An 18,801-nucleotide genomic window follows, 5' to 3' on the forward strand; every position below is an offset into this window, starting at 1 on the left:
ATACAAACCCCACAACAAACAAATCAAAGTGTTTTTGTGGTCATTAAAGCAAAGCTACAGAATGTTTCGGTCTCATAATAAGGACTCATTGCTTGAGTTGGATAATTATCTTCGTGAAAATCCCAGTATTTTCTGGTAGATTAGTGATCTACAGTGTTGATGCTGGTATTTGGAAAATGTAGTCTGAGGCCATATTAATTGCCTGGGGTTTTTCTTCACACTAATTTTCCAGAGAACTTGAAAATTGTTTTCTGTTTTTCAAGTCTTACCAGCTGCTCTGACAGAATATGGATGCTGTCCTGAAGATCCCGTCAGTGGCAGACTGGCCTTCTTCACTGTGGTCATGATTTAATATAGTTCATTCCATGTCTTTCACTGTGTCTCCTCTGCGCACAAGCACCCATTTTATTCACATGGTTTTGTACTTGTTCTAAGTCGGAAAAGATAATAAATCCTTATATTTATATACTTTGGTCTTTCCAAAGGCAGAAATTGGTATCGCCCTTTGATTTTGATCGTGTGTATTCCTTTTTGACTATCTTTCTTCCACTGTCTGATCTAGTGAGAGAGTAGAGGCACCACCTACATTTCCTTAGTGTTTCCTTTTCCTTCCTCATTCCTTTTGTTTCTTTTCTTTTACCTACCCTGCTATCCCTTCTGTTCCCTACCTCTTCCCTTCTTTCCTTTTCCTTCTTCCCTTCCTCTTTTCCTCCCCTCCTTGACCCTCCCCTTCCCTTCCCTTCTCTTCCCCTTGTTTCCCTTCCCTTCCCTTCCCTTCCCCCTTCCCTTCTCCTTCCCTTCTCTTTTCCTCCTCTTCCTTTCTAATGAGCAAAAACGAGTAGTAAACATGTGCACACGATTTCGGTGAACATACTTTATCGAGTAAATACATGAAGAAGTCTCCAGATCCCAAGAGACTCTCATCAAATCACAGGACTTGAGTACTCCCAGGATATTCAGCTTTAAACATTGTGTTTTATTTTTTCTTTCCTTCTGTCTTTTAGTTGCATTATTGTGTGAAAACAAGTACTGGTCATAGTTTATATATTGACTGTATTATATTACTTTTGTGTGTGTGTGTGGTACTGGGGTTTGAACTCAGGGCCCCTTGTTTGCTAATCAGTGCTCTTCTTCTTGAGCCAGGCTCCCAGCTCTTTATGCTTTAATTATTTTTCAGATAGGAGATCACAGTTTTTTCCTGGCCAGTGTGGACTACAATCTTATGTGCTGTCCACATAACTTGGATGACAGGGGGCCCAGGTGGAGGTGGGTCCTCATTAACTTTTTACCTGGGTTGGCCTTAAACTGCAGTCCTCATGATCACCTCCTGAGTAGCTGGGATTACAGGTGTGAGCCACTGTGCCTGGCTACATTGGTTTTTATTAGCTTTTATTATAAATTACTGAAATCATTACATGGAAATGATTATTCTTGCTTCTAATGTCAGCCAGTGTCATGCCAAGTATTCCCAGGGAAGGCTCCAGAGTCCTTTTAGAGATAACTAAGCTGATATTGGCTGACAAAGCAAGGTTTTAAATCATTTTTTTCAGGAATGCAAAGAGCCACTAAATATTTTCTTTTACCCTCTTTTTAAAAAATTTGCTTGAAGCAGTTTAATTCAACTCATTTGTACTTAGCCACTTAACATTGCTGTAACTTTTAAGTATGTACTATCTCCTGAAGATATTTATAAAATTAGTAAGTTGGTCTTTCTAGATCTTCTTTGGTAAAAATAATAATTTTTTTGTACTTCATCTAAATTGGATATTGCTTGAAGAAAGAATTTCACTTGAGTAAAATTTAAAGGCATCTTTTCAGAGATTCATAGTATAGTTACTATTTTTTTAGGTTTCCAAGGCTAATAGAATGGCATGTGTTTTTATAAATGTCCTATTGAACTCATTCTCCATATGGTTTGCTTGTGGCTTTTCCTGAGAAGAATTATCTGTTCTTACTACATTGCAGTTGAGTGTGGATAAAAAGCCTGTTTCATCCTCTATTTTTAATTGAGTCCTCCAAATTTTGTATTTTGCTGTAGACTGTGAGCCAATTATATAGTCCATGAGCTTGAGTCCTGCTTCTGTGTTTATGGAAGCTAGTTTATTTATTATGATCAGAGTATAAAGGCGCCTCAACATGAACGATTAGCATGATGCAAAAAACAAAAAAACCCTGCTGACTCAGTGTGCTTAGCTGTCATGCCAGAACAGGTGAAGATAGCAACATGCCTGCTGGAAACTTGCAGCTGCTAATGTGTTGGTGATTGCTTTTCATCCAAGAATGATGAGAGATGAGTGTTTCTCAGTAGTGGGTCAAATATTCTGAGTGAGTTGCTGAACTTCCATCAAAGTTAAAAATCTCTTAATAGAAAGTATGCACAAATTCAGTTGGTAAACAAGGACTTTGGGGATTCATGGTGAGATTTTGTAATACCAGATGTTATGGAGACTTGTCATGGCTCAGCCATCTTCCTTCTCTGGGAATTATCTAAGAAGTAAAAGCATGGAAAAGTGGAATAGTAGAATCAGCTAGGACGTTAGCTCTAAATCCCAGTATAAGTCCAGTTAGCTATCCTTGACCGTATGCAAAGAGTATTTATCCTAACATGATAATATCTAAGTGACTGTGAACCAAGCATAACATTAGGCCAAATATTCTAGCTCATAAATATGCAAATACAGACCTCCAACCATACGATTCAAACCCACCCTCCTAGATATCAGCCTGAATCAGCAATTTCACCATCTTAAAACCTGTTATTACCCAAGACTCCCATGCGTCCTACATTATCCAAATTTCTAAAGATCAAAGGGCATGTTAGAATATAGTCACACTGTGCCTATATTAATAAATATTTCCAAACATAAGCAGTGGCCCAGAACCAACTGTGACTCCCCCACCCAGAACAGTTCAAACAAATTAATGTTCCCTGAAGATAGTGCATTTTATAATTCAAACCCACACTGTTATTATTAGGCACACATAGCAGAACAGAGGAATGGATAAGGTAAAAACCTGAGCATTTGCCTAGGAGATAGTTAAGAAAACAGAAGAGATGGAAAGAAAACAGAATTAAGATTTTAGTTTCTCCATGTCATCACTCAGTCATTGTCATTTATCTGCGGTATTAAGCCTGATCTTAATATCCAATTGGAATAGTCATGTGTTCTTCACCCATAGCAAACCCAAGGTTTTCTTGAAAAGCCTGCTAGTTGCCAGTTCTGTCTCCCAAGTTCTGCCTCTTGGAAGTTTACTGAAAAACAGTATCCCTTCCATGTTTTTCCCCCAAACATTGTCTTTTCCCACCTTTGATTCTTAGCTTTTGGGCAAATATCAACATTTTGATCACATTTCAACACATACTTTCCTGCTAAAGTATAACCTGCCCTCCAGAAAGAAGGATGTCTGGTTTGGGAGGAAGGATATCTAGAAGATAAGCAACCTGAGAAAGCAGAACTGGTGCCACCCCCCACCCCACCCAGAGTGCCCTACACAACCAATTTCAAAGTATTCCCTTCAGAGCAGTGTTTGTGTTAAGGTGCCCTGAGCCAGGCTGTAGAAGCCATTGTAACACAGCTGGTCAAATACAATACGCTTTGTGTCTTTTGGGGCTCAAGAGGTGTGACTGCCACATCAGAGGCTTGGAGGGAAATGCAGGACATGCGGGTGGCTTCAAAAGAAGAATCCCTGTTTTAGCCAAGCTCTAATCCTTGCTTAATCTGCATATCTTTAGTTGACTTCTCTTCTAAACTAGGGTTGATCTTTTATTCTCAAAGTGAGCAGTTAAGCCCCCAAATGCTTCTGTGTTCTCACAACCCACTAAGGTTTTTAGAAAGGGGTATTGAGCTCTGGTAGGTTGATAGTGCTTTGTCATGGTATCCTCACACACCACCTCTCAGAAATAGAAATGTGCACAAAAAGGAACAAAAACCATGTTGTTATTGACTACTCATAACAAGCCTTGCTGTGGAAATCCTTAAAAGGCTTCAATGCATGGCCAGTTAACTTTTTTTCCTAGCTATATCTTAATAACCTTAAACTGAGTGTACTAATTTATTCCCTTCACAAGCAAATGTAGTTTGGGGAAGAATATACATTGACCTGAACCAAAAATGAAAAATAATGACGAGTATGGGACTGAATTATTTATGCTTGTAAATTCCTATTTTAGAAAAGAGCGTCCAGTCAGTCAGTGACCAGTCCGGACAGTCTCCCTCCGTAGGGCTGGAAAACAGGGAGTGTTAAGTGAGAGGAAGTAATTTTTAAAGAGGTTCAGAGGGATGCCAGTGCACAGACCACTGTCTGGCTGTCAGTAGTCACAATGTTCAGTATCTAGGGAAGAAATTGCTCTGCCATAAGGAAAAAATACAGAATAAAATATTCTGTGGTTCAGCTTAGTTGAGCCTTTAACATGTGGACATTTAACCATTTTCTTCTCAAAAACTTAAAACATATTTGTTACATTAATATCAAGACAGATAGTCTGCTTACTTTCTTGGATCCAAGAGCTGGTTTCCAATATTTTTTCATATTGGATATTTTCCTCCATTTCAGTGCTGTTTGGGTCTATAAATGAGTTCTGAAGGGGTAGCTGCAGACCGAGGAAACAGATCCAAACTAACAAAGTGGCTTTACGTGGTAGGATGGAATGCCTATGTGAGAGAGACACCCTTTCTTTTTTCTTCTTCAAATAGAAAAAAGGCATTTGGACTTACTAAAATTTTAGTTATCGGGTTTTATCAATGTATTTGCATTATTCTGCTTTTTTTCATTAAAACCAATATGTTATGACTGAGCTATGTCCTTTTTATTCTTAGGTTTCATAATAATCTATAAAATCATTATTTCACTTATTGTTTCTGCTCCTTCTACTATATCTTGTTATCAGTAGCAACCAGTAACTAGGCATCCTGGCTTAAACAATTCTAATTTATGCTTAAATTATGATGCATGTACAAACATAACCTTTTTCAGTGGCTTTAGGCAAGCACCTGAATGTTTAGTTAAAGCAACAGAATTTTTCACTGCTTCACTGAAAAGTTGTTTCCTATATGATAGTCAAGGATGGACTGGGATTGTCATCAATATCTCAAAACCACTTTTTCTTCACTTCCCTCCTGGTCTTTACTGTTTCTTCCTCTCCTACACTTTCATGTCATTTTACTTTTTTTTTTTTTGTGGTACTGGGACTTGAACTCAGGGCCTTCACCTTGATCCACTCCACCAGCCCTTTTTTGTGAAGGGTTTTTGAGATAGGGTCTCGTTAAAATATTTCCCTGGGCTGGCTTTGAACTGTGATCCTCCTGAGTAGCTGGAATTACAGACATGAGCCGCAGGCATCTTTAATCTTCTTTCTCAGATGGATGGGGTAATTTGCAAAAGGACACAGTTCAGGGACTTTTCTTCGTTATGGGTGCTTTCATACATTCCCACGGTTCTGAGATAATTCAGGGGAATTTCCAGTTTTCTCTTTCTTTCGTTTCTTTTTTTTTTTTTTTTAATTTCTGAGTTTTATTTCTTCTCTGAGCCATAAGGATAGCTGACTAAGAATCATTTTTTCCACATGAAGATAATCTATTCTGTCCAGCTGGCTAATGACCACTATGTAGAAAGGCAGCCATATACATTATTATTATAAGAAAGCTTAATTAAGAAGGTAGTACCAGCTGGGCATGGTGGTGGGCATCTGTAATTCCCAAACTCAGAAGGCTAAGGCAGGATGGTTGTGAGTATGAGGTCAGCTTAGACTACCTGGGAGACTCTACCTAAAAAAGAAAGAAGGGAGGGAAGGAAGGAAGGAAGGAGAAAAGACAAAACATAATCCTAACAGAAGCTTGAATTTCATGACATTTATCATGTACCAAGCACTTTAGATTCTGTGTTCTCTCATTTAATCCTTTGCAACAACACCGCAGGTGGATATGACTTATCCATGCCCTCAAAGCTAGTAACACAAAGCTGTAATTCTAAATCAAATATTTTCTGAACCCAAATCTTACCTGTTATACCATTGTCACACTGTGCTGTCTCCTTCCACTCGTTGTAACCTGACCTTTGAAATTAACCTTAGATTCCTCAGTTTAAAGGTGGCCAGTAGGGTGTGTGAGGTAGTGTCTCCAAAGGAATGTTTAGAAGATCTTCTGGTGTGATCAGCCCACCAGTTTCTTCCGGCTGGGGTGACTGCAGGCAGCTGCACCTTAAGGTGATGAGAGGCATTCACCTCTCCTGTCACGTCTCTTGGAAGCATCCTAGAATGCTGCTTAGTAGGTGTCTTAGTAGGCTGCTTAGTGAATTCACTACAAATGTGAATTGGCAGTTCACATCTTTGGTTAATATAAGATCATAGACCATTCAAAGTTAATCAAAAGATGTTTCCTTCTTTATGAAAACTATGGGAACCACTGACTTGTAGATTGCTCTGTCATCTTTCTCATGATTATTGAGGCATTTATGCCTTCATAGGTGACATACCTTCCTGTAATGTGCCTGTCTTTATTATTAGCAAGGCCTCATTCAATACTGCTGGTTAGCATTACTCAGAAAGAAGGGGATGATATGTGTAATTTTATCAGTGTCAGTGATTTAGGCCCATTTTAATCAGTATGGAATAAAAGAAGGCTTGCCTTACGCCAGTGTAACTTAATTGCTTGAGGACAGAACCCATAAAGAAACCCTGTTTTTCCCTCTTGTCTGGTGGTTACACAAGTTAGAATCTCTCTTTCAGTTATTACCAACTATTTTCATCTTTATAATTAACAGATCCAGCAAAATCCCCAGTTATCTTTGAGTAGCTGAAACTCGGGAGCACTTGGAAAACATTTAATCCAGAAACTTAACTCTAGCAATTAAAATTGACTATTCTGTGTCCTATTCTGTCCCTCTCAAATATAAAATCTAAAATTTGATTACAAGTGAAAAACATTTAAAAATCTATAAAAGTTTTCAATATAGTATAGAAAAGTTAAGCATTTGTAATTTCATCCATTCTTTCCCTGGTTGGTAAACTGAACAAATAAAAAGTGAAAAAAAATGCTAAAATTGGTAAAAGGAAAAAAAAAAGACAATCAACAAAAAGTATTCTTTGTTGATTAGTCTACATCTCAGTTTAAGTGTGCATTCTATAGTACATCCTTTGATATATATCAATCGAAAGAACCAATTTTACTGTGTAGGTAATTTGTTGACTTTTTGTAACATTGCTTCTGTTCTTATGTTTTAATTTTCTTTACCAAATTGTTCACATCTTTAGAACTTAATTTTCCTAAATTAGTGCTTATTAGTATTGTTATCGATGACATCTATTTCAAACTTTCTTGACTAAGAAGTTTATCATATAGTTTTATAAGACAACAAGAAGTGCTTTTCTATCTCATTTTTTTCTTTTTGTTTTTGTTCTTTTCTCTGAATTTTTCTTTGTTCCTTTATGTTCTCCACCTCTTTAATACTTTACTGCTTTTCATACATCTGTATTAACTAAAGGTTTTCTAGCCTGGAAATTTTTACTTTTCACTGACATGACACTTAAGGGTAAAACTGAAAAAAATACTTACTCTAAGTGACATAGTAGGTGAGAAAAAATGAATTTAAAAACATGAAACTTCTTTCTTATCCAAACATGTTGATTGCAACTCTTACAGTTGTTATTAGGCATAATCATAGGAGACTTCTCTAGTCCTATATTGTAAATAATTATATTGGTGCTCTCTGAGTACTTAGTTACTATAACTACTGACACACCCTTATAACTGTAAGTTGGTTTCATTTTATGTATAACTAAAACTAAGAAAATCATATTAATAAGAAAATAAAAAGGGAGTATCTTCAAGTTTAGTACATTTCTTTTTTTTTAAACTGTTTTGGTGATGTATATTTCTCTAAATTTTTCTTAGTTCCTGCACTTCATGGAAAAAATAAGCCATTGATCACTTATGTGGGGGACTCTACTGTTTTGATGTGTAAGTGTCAAGATTGTCATCCATTAAATTGGACCTGGTACAGTGGTAATGGTAGTGAACAGGTAAGATCATATTTATTTGATTTAAAGAAAACAAACCCTTCTACTTCATAAATAACAAGATTATAACAGACTTATACTTTGGTCACCTTGGTATTTAATATATATGTATAAAGAAAAAACTGACAAATAGAGTTGTCATTGGATGATTTTAGCATATTACATTATATATCTGAAGATAATTTTAATATTTCATTAGCTCACTTTTTCTTAGGTTTAGCAATTTATTTAAGTTCTTTGAAAGGAAGTTAAAATTCATTTTTAGTTGACCAGTTTAGAAATAACACTATCAGAAAAGATTCTTTTCTTTTCATTCCATGAAAGTAACTGTGAAAAAAAAAAATCCTAGCTTCTTTTCTAGCTTCTGTTACCTGAAGTATCTTGATAGAATGTAATATAATGGCAACATTTGAAAAAGGTAATGACAATGTGGTTGCTGAAGCTTAGGTCATAGGTTCAATCAGTAAGTGCCATTGGCCTTTTTGGCCACCTAGACTTGGAGAGAAGCCAAATATTATACTTTGAGTCTTATTATCTAAGAGAAATGACTATTCAAAGAGCTGAGGTGAAGAAACACAAGAGTGTTCAATAAATCATTTCTGGTTCCCTTTCTTCTCTTGGTCTCAACTGGCTTGAAAATTCAGGACATTGTCCTTTAGTGGACACCTTTCTTTTGCCCTGGTGCTAATGCCCTGGTGCTTATTATAAAGGCAAGTTATAATTCTGGAAGGAACATATGAAACAGAATAGATCTTACAATGAAAAACTAAATTCCTTCTGAAATAAAGTTAGATCATAGACTATTAAAGGACCACAGGAAAGGATTTTCAGAATGTCTGATTCTTTGGTAACATTGTCTTAATTTTTGAAATAAATAGCTCCAAATCATGTAGATATAGGTTTAAACCATTAATACTTCTGTTTGTTATCTTAATGAAGATTAGATAGGGATATGTGAAGTTTGTAAAACAATAAATTTGCAAAAACAAGTATCAGTTGTGGTATTTTGAATACACAGCTTAATGTATTCATGGATATGTGGTACCAGTGAAATGATAGCCTAACTCAAATTATATTAAACTTCAGAATGTCATTTTACATATACCCATGCTTCTCTGCATTTGCTGCACAAATGATTACTCTCTTAATTTGGCCCTATGCATGGGTCATATTAGGATGTAAGAAAGGTACAGGAAATGGGGTACTGGTCAAAACTTCAGGTCAAGTATTTTTTTTTAAATGTAACCACCTTCTGCATCAGAATCAGCTGGGCACTTACTTACAATGTAATACTTTGTTTTATCTGCTCTGATTCAGAGAGGGGGCTTATGCTGTACATATGGAACCAGGTCACAGTAGTTTTTCTTTGTCAACTAATAAACTCACAGAGAGTTCTTCAGATAACCTCCAAGAATTTTTGTATGCAGATTAGCATTTATTGAACTGTGTAGTTGAGTGATGAACAAGGAAAGGCATCAAATGGCCTGAGAATAAAATTTCATTTAAATAGATTAAGTATAACAGCTTCCAAATAGCTTAGTATAGCTTGTGTGAACCTACCAAAATAGAGAGAGAGAGAGACATGAAAGAGGAGGCAGGCCACAGTGCTTCCAAAGCCTGATCCAGGGTCAGGATTAGGGATCTTCCTTGGTAGAAATGATCAGGAGTGGGGGTTGTTTCCCTGTGTACTGTGCTTGTGAAGAGCTGGTCAGGCATTAGAATGGAGAACCCAGATGGCTGGAGTTTTTCTGATTTAATTCTCATGTAAAATCTACTTGTGATGACCTTTATGTGCATTAGTACTTTCTAACAGTCACTACTAAATCCTTACCATGAATACACGTTTTTTAATTTGTTTGCTACCTGGAAGATCTAAATGATAAGACTTAAGTTCTGTTATATATAGCTTCTCATAGAACTGAATCTACCTTTTTCTAATAAATGGTTTTCTTGGCACTATTGTACCGCTTTGCTCAAAGTCAGGTGGTATTGGACATGCATCAGTTACGCAGTATGTTATGATTTTAATGTCTCCTTGCCTAGATTCCTATTGATGTCCACATGAATGATAAGTATGTTGTCAGTGGAATGTACGCTAATGAAACAAAGATCAAGATAAAGCATCTTTTGGAGGAAGACAGGGGATCCTACTGGTGCCGTGCAATATTCCAACTAGGCGAAAGCGAGGAGCGCATTGAACTCATCGTGCTGAGTTTCTTGGTGCCCCTCAAACCATTTCTTGCAATAGTTGCAGAAGTTGCTCTTCTAGTGACTATTATTCTGCTCTGTGAAGTGTACACAAGGAAGAAAAAAGAGCAGGGACCAGGTAGGATTCCTTTTTCTTAGATGACATTACCACTTAATTATGCTGAGTATCATTAAATTGTGGTATGCATTATGACTGAATAGAGGCTTTTAGAATTTTGGGGAAAACCCTAGTATTTCTTGTTTGGATCAGTATTTGTATTAAAAACACTGATAGTAATGAGCTATGAGCCTATATTGATACTCTTCTTCCTGTTTTAGCATCCTAAAAAAAATTTACTATTAGAATTAACTTTTTTTCTTTTGGTGCTACTGGAACCAGTTAGGGGGTAAATGTGTTGACACAGCAATATTAGGAAGTCTGTGCTTGGTTACGGCAAGCACACTTGCCACTTAATTTATTTTTAAAAATATTTTTTGAAATATTCTGAAGTTCTCATAAGATACATTATCCTGCCAGTTTCTTCTTTTTTGTAGCCTGTGTCTGAGGGGCAATGGTTTGAGAAACCAGTGGTCCCTTAAGAATACTTATGTCCTATATTCTTTCCTGATTTGTAATAATTTGGGGGGGTGGGAGGTCCTGGGGTTTGAACTCAGGCAGATGCTCTGCCACTTCAGCTATATCCTCCAGCTCTTTTTGCTTTAGGTTATTTTTCAGAGAGGGTCTCTGCCTGGGCTGGCATTGGACAGTGGTCCTCCCACTTCTGCCTCCTGTGTAGCTGCAACTGCAGATATGAACCACTATGCCCAACTTGTTTGTTGGGATGGGGTTTTGCTAAGTTTTTCCTCAGGCTGGCCTTGAACCACCATCTTCCTGATCTCTGTTTCCCAAGTAGCTGGAATTATAAGAGTGAACCACTGCACTCAACTTTGTTTTTTTTTTTTTTTTTATGCATTTATTCACATGTGCATACATTGTTTGGGTCATTTCTCTGCCCTGCGCCCTCCCCCCACACTTCCAGGCAGAACCTGTTCTGCCCTTATCTCTAATTTTGTTGAAGAAAAGACATAAGCATAATAAGGAAGACAAAGCATTTTTGCTAGTTGAGTTTCAACTTTGATTCATAAGAAAATTTTAATAACTTAAACAACAGACTCATTAATTACATTTTTGAAAATCCCAGGTGCTAAACTATTTTCAGTCAGAAATGTATGTGAAGTCTAGAAAGCAGATAGAGAGGAAGGCTTGAAGGAGATGCAGCTGTTTATGGTTGTATGTTGCTCCTTCCACAGAGGAAAAGCAGCACAGTGCATTCATAAGTTACAGGTCAAGTTGAATTGACAATATATGCCCTATAAAAAATAAACCATGCTTAATTGTCAATCTTTCTTTTTTTTTTAACACAGATGATGGGAAAGAATTTGAACAAATTGAACAGTTGTAAGTATTACTTTTTAAAGACTAATTTTCTCTAGAGTAAAATACAGATAAATATGAAATTGAAATTTTCTGCTAATTTCTGTATTCATCCATGTGGTGTCCCAGAATGGCACCTGGAGCCTGCCTGCCTGTGTTGGCACCCCTCCATCACTTACTGCTCTAATGTCTCTGTGCTTCAGTTTTTCTCCTCTATGAAATGGGTTCATATAATAAGTACTTATCACATAAATCTGATATTATATGTAATATTATGTATATCACATATATATGGTTAGTAAGGACTTTGATACATGGGTATTCAGTAACTATAAGGAAATGTTGTTGCTTAAATGGTTCTCAGCCTTAGGTATACTTTTAATCACAAAAGAAGCTCCTTAAAAATACAGTTGCTTAGACCTTGCTACATCTCTCAGATATGGGGTAGGGGTCTGAGCAGCTATACTACTTGAAAATGTCTACCAGTAGTTCTGTTTCTCTGTCACATTGAAAATCATGGCCCTGGAATACTATTAGTAATTTTTTTTTCTTCTGGTGGTACTGGGGTTTGAACTCAGGGCCTCATGCTTGCTAGGCAGGTGCTCTACCACTGAAGCCATTCTACCAGACCCTTTTTTAAAAAGTAATTATTTTTGAAAGAACACAGATTTTTGTCATGAAGGAGGGCATGAGGAGGGTTGGGAATAAAATTGCCAGGGAGGTAATTTGGTTTGGCGAATGTGGGAAGCTTCTTTTCCTCCAAGCTGGAGAACTGAGTATAGAGGCAGGTGACAGAGGTGCCCTAGGTAAGGATTAAAGGATGAGTGACAGCCAAAGGCTGTGAATCAAGGACATGAGACCAGACTAAGGCAACTGAGAGGAACCTGAGAAGTGGAACCTGGCTGGCTGTTACCAACACAGGATGGCACTAGAGGTTTGTCCTTAGCTCCAGGAACTCTAAGGTGAGTCTGTAGCCACACTAAAGAGCAGGGTGGACCAGATAGTTGTCCTTCAGATATTCATGGGCATCATTCAAATAGGCATTTGACTCAGTTCATCTATAATAGGTAAAATAAATCAACAAGATATATACGTCCAAGTTAAGGGAATAAAGCAATTAAGACAGGTGTTTCATAAAACCAGATGGGGAAAAACAAAAATTAGAGTCTCATTGTTAGAAGAGAATTATACCCTACCCCAAGGCAGTCTGTTCTCTTCCTGGAGGAATTGGACATTTGTGATAGATATGAACTTTGCATATTTTGACTCTCATGTATTGTTCCTCTTATTCTTAGAGGCATTGAAAATTGTGCCAGCCACTCACATACTTGAAGAGAGTATCCTTGCCCCCAATTCTTTCCCCCAGCTCTGCCTCTCCAGTGTCTCTGACCTTCCCTGCTAGGCTACAGGGGAGGCTGCAATCTCATTTGTTCAACACACTCTAAAGGATTCTGCCTGAACAGTGTGGAATGGGCTGAAAGTTCTACATAATTTAGCTTTCATTTAGGTAGCCCTAAACCCATTCAGCATGTTTTAAGGAGCAGTGTCAAAATGATTCAATTTATAATATAAAGAAAGAACTTTCCTTCTTTAACAATTGGATTAATATCCAATTGCACCATAGGGATTGATGAAAGTGTTTCCTTTTGGGTTATTCCAGTGTCTTTAGGTCAGCACAAGCAGCAAGGGTAGTTTAAGTCCTTTAGAGCAACCCTTTACCATTGTCCCTTTTAGACTTTTTAGTTAATTTAATTATGAGGTAATTTTTTGGCAGAAATGATTTTCATATATTATATATACAATATATTTTACATATAATGTTTTTATATGTGACTAGATACCCACGATTCACTGGTGTTTTTGGTAAAAATGATATTAAAATAATAGTAAATGTGTAACATCGAAACAAGCCAGCTCCTTCAAACAGTTCAGTGACAAGCTTGCTCATTTATCCGTGCACTCAGATGTTTTTTCCACACAGTCCCACCTGTTGGCACCCACACACTCCAATTTGACATTATCGATAGGGTGGTTAAAATTATTATCTAGTGGTAATAGCTTCATGAGTGCAAGGCTGCCCATAGGATTTTCAATCTGAAGCCCACATGTGTAGTCTTAGTCTAATGCACACGGGGGAAAGGACGATGTTTGACCTTCAGTTTAACGTAATCACATCAGATTATGACACCTGTCTCACACTGAGCTCCTGATTGGCTGTTATCTTGCAGGTTTTGAAACAAAGCCAGCATTATGGATATATGCCTAAGTCCCATTCATGCTCAGGAAGAAGCAAATCTTACTCAGTATAAAAAAAACTAGCCTTGTCACTGTCATCTGTGGCAACAGCTCTTTTTCCAACGGTGGCGTAAAAACAAAATTAACATTATGAGTGATACATTTTTGGGAAGAATGAATTCTGTCTGTTCTGATGTTTCACATTTTATCCTGGCAGCCATGGTACAATTGGTGTGCTGACAATTTTATGCACTGTAAACATTAGGTGATTTCCCTTTTTCTTTTCCACACAGGAAATCAGATGATAGCAATGGTATAGAAAATAATGCCCCCAGGCTCAGGAAAAATGTAAGTTATTTCCAAATGATAGTCTAAATAAAAGGTAAAAGTTAAATTCAATATATTCGGTCTATCCATTGTTTTATTTTTGTTTTTTGAGACAGGGTCTTGGTATGTAGCCCTAGGCTGGCCTCAAACTTGCTGCAGTCATCCTGCCTCAGCCTCTGATTGCTAGGATTACAAAAGCGTTGATTTGGGCTATCTATGAATTGTTACTTTTTTTCAGTTCCATGAAAGACCTAGTCATTACCTATGTGCTCAAATATGCTTGCTTATATTATTACAGGAAAAAATAGATAGTTATATGAAAATTAATGCCATTATTTCCCTTTTTCACCAGAGAATAGGTAGCAACCAACCTAAAAGTAAGCCAGTTGCATTATCCTTTTTTTTCTTGTTCATTTTTTATTTGCTTATTTATTTATTTGAGACAGGGTCTTGCTATATAGACCAGGATGGCCTTGAATTCACGGTCTTCCTGTCTCAGCCTCCTGAGTTTGAGGATTGCAAGCTTGAATCAAACATACTCAGCTTAATTACAATGGCTGTATATATTTCCTTTTATAACCTTGGACTACTTTCTTGTAATTTTTTACATAGCCCTCTTCCTCTCAAACTTTTTTGATTTTTCTGCTTTATTCTCATATATTCTGACATATTTGCTACTAGAAACTAATCCATAGTAGCTTATTTTCTTTACTAATTGAAAATTTTCTTAGTTCATCAACTTTAGAGCTCCTTGTTTTGGCAGTAGATGGAAACCCTCACTTACCAGAATGTTTTTGCTTTGCTAATGTGATAGTTTAAAGTAAAAAGAATATTTAATATGTCTCTTTATGCTTTATTTAACTCAGGAATCTGTGGACCAATGAAGGGAGAGGATCCAGTCAACAGTTGTGGGAAGATGTACAGTTTGCCTTTCAGCTTTGTTTATCCTTCCTTTTAAGAGCATCCGAGTTTTTATTTTTTTAAAGATGAAAAATATGCACAGCAGTAGCTTCCTAAATAATGTATGCTGTTTCAGATCTAAGGATGTATTTTCCTTTGTAATTATTTTACACTAAAGCAAGGTAAATTGTTTTAAATGTGTTCTATGAGATGTATAACCCAGGATAATTACCTACCCACTGTGATACTGAAAATTTGTGTGTTCACTAGGTAATGGATACTTTGTGTTTTTGCTAATGATGGTTACTTTACAAGAAGACATACTTTTAATCCTTTCATAATTGTATAGGGCATGGGAATAAAACCATGTGCTCATCCCAAAGCGGTCACTACAAAAGCAAATCTCCCATCCTTGTTCTACTCATTGTCATTGCTCTTTCACACCATGCCAAAGTGCCTCTTAGTCTCCAAGTAGAACCTTGCTGTGTTTTGTTTTGTTTATTTCCTATGGATTTGGACTTCTTTGGGTCCATGTGGTGTTGATTGTTTAGGATGTAGATGCATATAGTCACAATGCAGCATTGCAGCATTACTCCCTGGATGCTTTTGTGGCTCATTGTTTCCTGGTAACTTTGATACCTAGTTTTTGCTATACATGGCTGGTTAAATATAATACATAAAAATGCACTGTTAGTGTTTTTACAGTAACAATGCCTTTCACTGAAACCCAGAGGTACTAAAGTACTTTTATTTTAATGCAAATGCCTTAGACTCATCTTCAACAATGGGATGTTTCTACTGCATATGTAATAGAAATATTTCAAAATTTACTACAAACAAATCAAATAAACCCCAAATGGACATGAAAAGTTGTCAATGGCTTTAAATGAAATATTAAAATCTGACTCAGGATACCAGACTTAGTGTCTTTGCAGTTGGAGGGTTCAGTGTCCTACTGCTTCATGGCAGTAGGGATAAGAATAATCAGAAGCCAAGAGGAAGAGCAGGTGGTGATGAAAAATGCACAGCTCTTGGTGATGAAGGGATTAGATTTTAGGGGGAGAGGAACTGAATGATCTGATAACAAATACTTCATAGAAATTTCACACCTTGTATATTGGCTAAGAATATTACAACATTCTGGTAGTTGAAAATTAGGACATCCTAACTAATGTTTACCAATATTACTAGCACAAATAATATACATAAACAAGCTATTTAGCAGCTGCTCAATGTTTTGTTGCTGCAAAAAATGCAGTATTTTGTTGTAAAGTATGTTAACTGTACATGTAAATTTTATTGTACCAGAATACACTCCTTTGTGTCAGACTTCATTTTATTCTTGGTCTCAGAGCCATGCATTTATTTCAATTTAATTCATTATTAATTTGACAAAATTATCTTGGGTGGTATGAGGACAATTAGCTTAATTCATCTAAACTTTTTGAATTCTGTGAAAAATTTGTTAAACCTGTTACTTGAATAAGTCTTATTCAAAGCAGTATATCTGTGACTGGGTGTATACAAAATTCAAAACTATATCACTCACGTATAGTATGCATCCATATTTTACTTCCACTGACTATTTACACTAAAATAGTTTTCAAGCAAAAAGAATTGCTGTCCCAAGATTTTAAAAAATCTGAAATATTTATGTATTAGTTGAAGTTCTAAGTGGCAATTCTTGCCTTTTTATTTTTTCTAGTAAAGACAGTTATCTCCAACATTAAGTAGAAAAAGTACTCAAACATTAAGTTGATTTTTGGCTTTTCAGTGTCTCTTTGGAGGACTTTTGGAAGATTATTTCCCCACTGTTTGATTACAAATGGAGTGCTTCCATTAACTAAGCTCCTGCAGATAGCAAACGGATTGACTAAGGACCAACTGTAAATTGGCCAAGAATAAGTTGCAGAAAAGCTGAAGTAGTGAAACTATTCCTGGTTTATGTTAGACACCTTAGGGAATTCTATTAATTCTTCCAGTTGATGGGGTTTTTACTGTATTAGGTATATTTAATGATGTCATAAAATTCCCAGACACTTTCATATTCAGTTTATACTAAATGTAAATCTTCTTTTACAATCTTTTTGTTTTTCCCTGGCGTCTGGTTATTCAAGCTGAAACGTAAGATTCATTGTGATAGTCTCTTTCTCTTTACTTGTCAGTCATGAACTCTGTTACTTTGACCTTCCCCATTAACTCCCCCACCTGACCCTCAATAGCTGCAGTAACTAAGGTATTGATTTTCCTACCTCAGTCTCCTCTTGTATCACTCTTGTATCATCTTTTGCATTGCTGCTCAAGTCCTTTTTCTTTGTGTATGTGTGGTATTAGGGTTTCAACTCAGAGCCTTACCCCATTCCTTTCCCCACTCCCTAGTGGTTAAGTCCTTTTTCTGAAACAGGAAGATCTCACTTTGCAATTTAATGTGGGAGATTCCTGGTTGGTCTCCTTTGCCATTTATTAATGCACTCCACCAAATTGTTAACCTCCTTCCAGTGTCTCAAACTAGCCTTGATGTGAAGAGATTGGGCCCAGATGTTTTTTTCCAGTACTTCTCCCACTTCACTAGGTCAAGATTCACTTTCAAGACTTTAATCTGGTTTTACATCTTGGAGGAGCCCTCGTGCCAGTGGAGCAGGCACTGTCTATGTGTTCTAATACTTCCACAGTTTTTTGTGTTAATTACCCAGCTTTATAAATATATACTTGTTGGTTTCTTTCCTGGATTCTGTCTTATTTTTGTGTCCTGTATCTACCACAGGGGGAGTAAATTAGAGATGTTTTGAACTATATTGTTGATTCGATGAATATATAAATAAAAATCAAATTTCATAATTTTTACTTATTTGTACAAAAACACTTTAGATTGTGACACATCAGCATTGAAGAAAAGAACATTTTGACAGAGAAAAATAAGCTATATAACTTCCTAAACTATTTTGCAAAGTACATTGCTTTTGGTTCATTTAAATTCCTGTTGTCCCATGTTCATGGACAGTACATAGGTAAGCGTTATTTTATCAGTTTTTGAGAACAATACATTGACTTGAAAGAATTTCAGTAAATGTAGTCCTTTGTACTGTACAGAATTGATATTTCTTGTATCTGTTCCACTGATACTGTCATTCCAGTTCCCACCTCTGCCAGTACCTTATGTCATCTCAGAACATCTCAGAATTCACTTCAGAATTTAATCTTAAAAAACATTTGAAGTCTTTTAGTTTAGTTTTGATCACTGAAAGCATGTCTTCTGTCAAATTCATCCACCATTTCTGATTGCTTATTTAAATAGGTTTATGAAAAATGATTTACGTCTCCATAAGAAAATGAATCTTTTATAACTGAAAAGAATTAGGAGCTTATTGAATAGGAAAAGTCCAAGTATGTGTTCCAGTATTAATTAAAAGGCACAGTGACCTATTTGTATTTCCTGAATAAATATTGAATGAATGAAAAATAGAGGAATGACTTAATTATTTTGGAATCTTAAACATCTTTATATATTTATGTACTTTCTCCTTTTTTTATTTTTTATTTTTGTGGTGCTGGGGTTTAAATTCAGGGACTTGTACTTGCTAGCCAGGTGACCTACCATTTGAGCCACTTCACCACACCTGCCCTTTTTGCGATGGTGGTTCTTCCTCCTCCTCCTCCTTCTTCCTTTTCTTTCTTCTTCCTCCTCCTGCTCTTTTTCTTTCTT

The 18,801-nt window shown here is 36.4% G+C and overlaps 1 protein-coding gene across 1 annotated transcript in view; it reads left to right on the plus strand.

Annotated features, from left to right (window-relative positions):
* The window catches only part of Emb (embigin), a 44,512-nt gene extending 25,952 nt beyond the window's left edge, over positions 1-18,560 (plus strand). Inside the window, exons 5-9 of the mRNA XM_020174914.2 lie at positions 7,890-8,017; positions 10,058-10,340; positions 11,627-11,660; positions 14,165-14,219; positions 15,065-18,560. Coding sequence (XP_020030503.2) covers positions 7,890-8,017; positions 10,058-10,340; positions 11,627-11,660; positions 14,165-14,219; positions 15,065-15,082 — 518 coding nt within the window. The 3' untranslated portion in view covers positions 15,083-18,560. The remainder of the gene's footprint in view (positions 1-7,889; positions 8,018-10,057; positions 10,341-11,626; positions 11,661-14,164; positions 14,220-15,064) is intronic.
* The last annotated feature ends 241 nt before the right edge of the window (positions 18,561-18,801 follow it).

Source organism: Castor canadensis, chromosome 6 (genome assembly GCF_047511655.1).
Source record: "Castor canadensis chromosome 6, mCasCan1.hap1v2, whole genome shotgun sequence".
Classification (NCBI taxonomy): domain Eukaryota; kingdom Metazoa; phylum Chordata; class Mammalia; order Rodentia; family Castoridae; genus Castor; species Castor canadensis.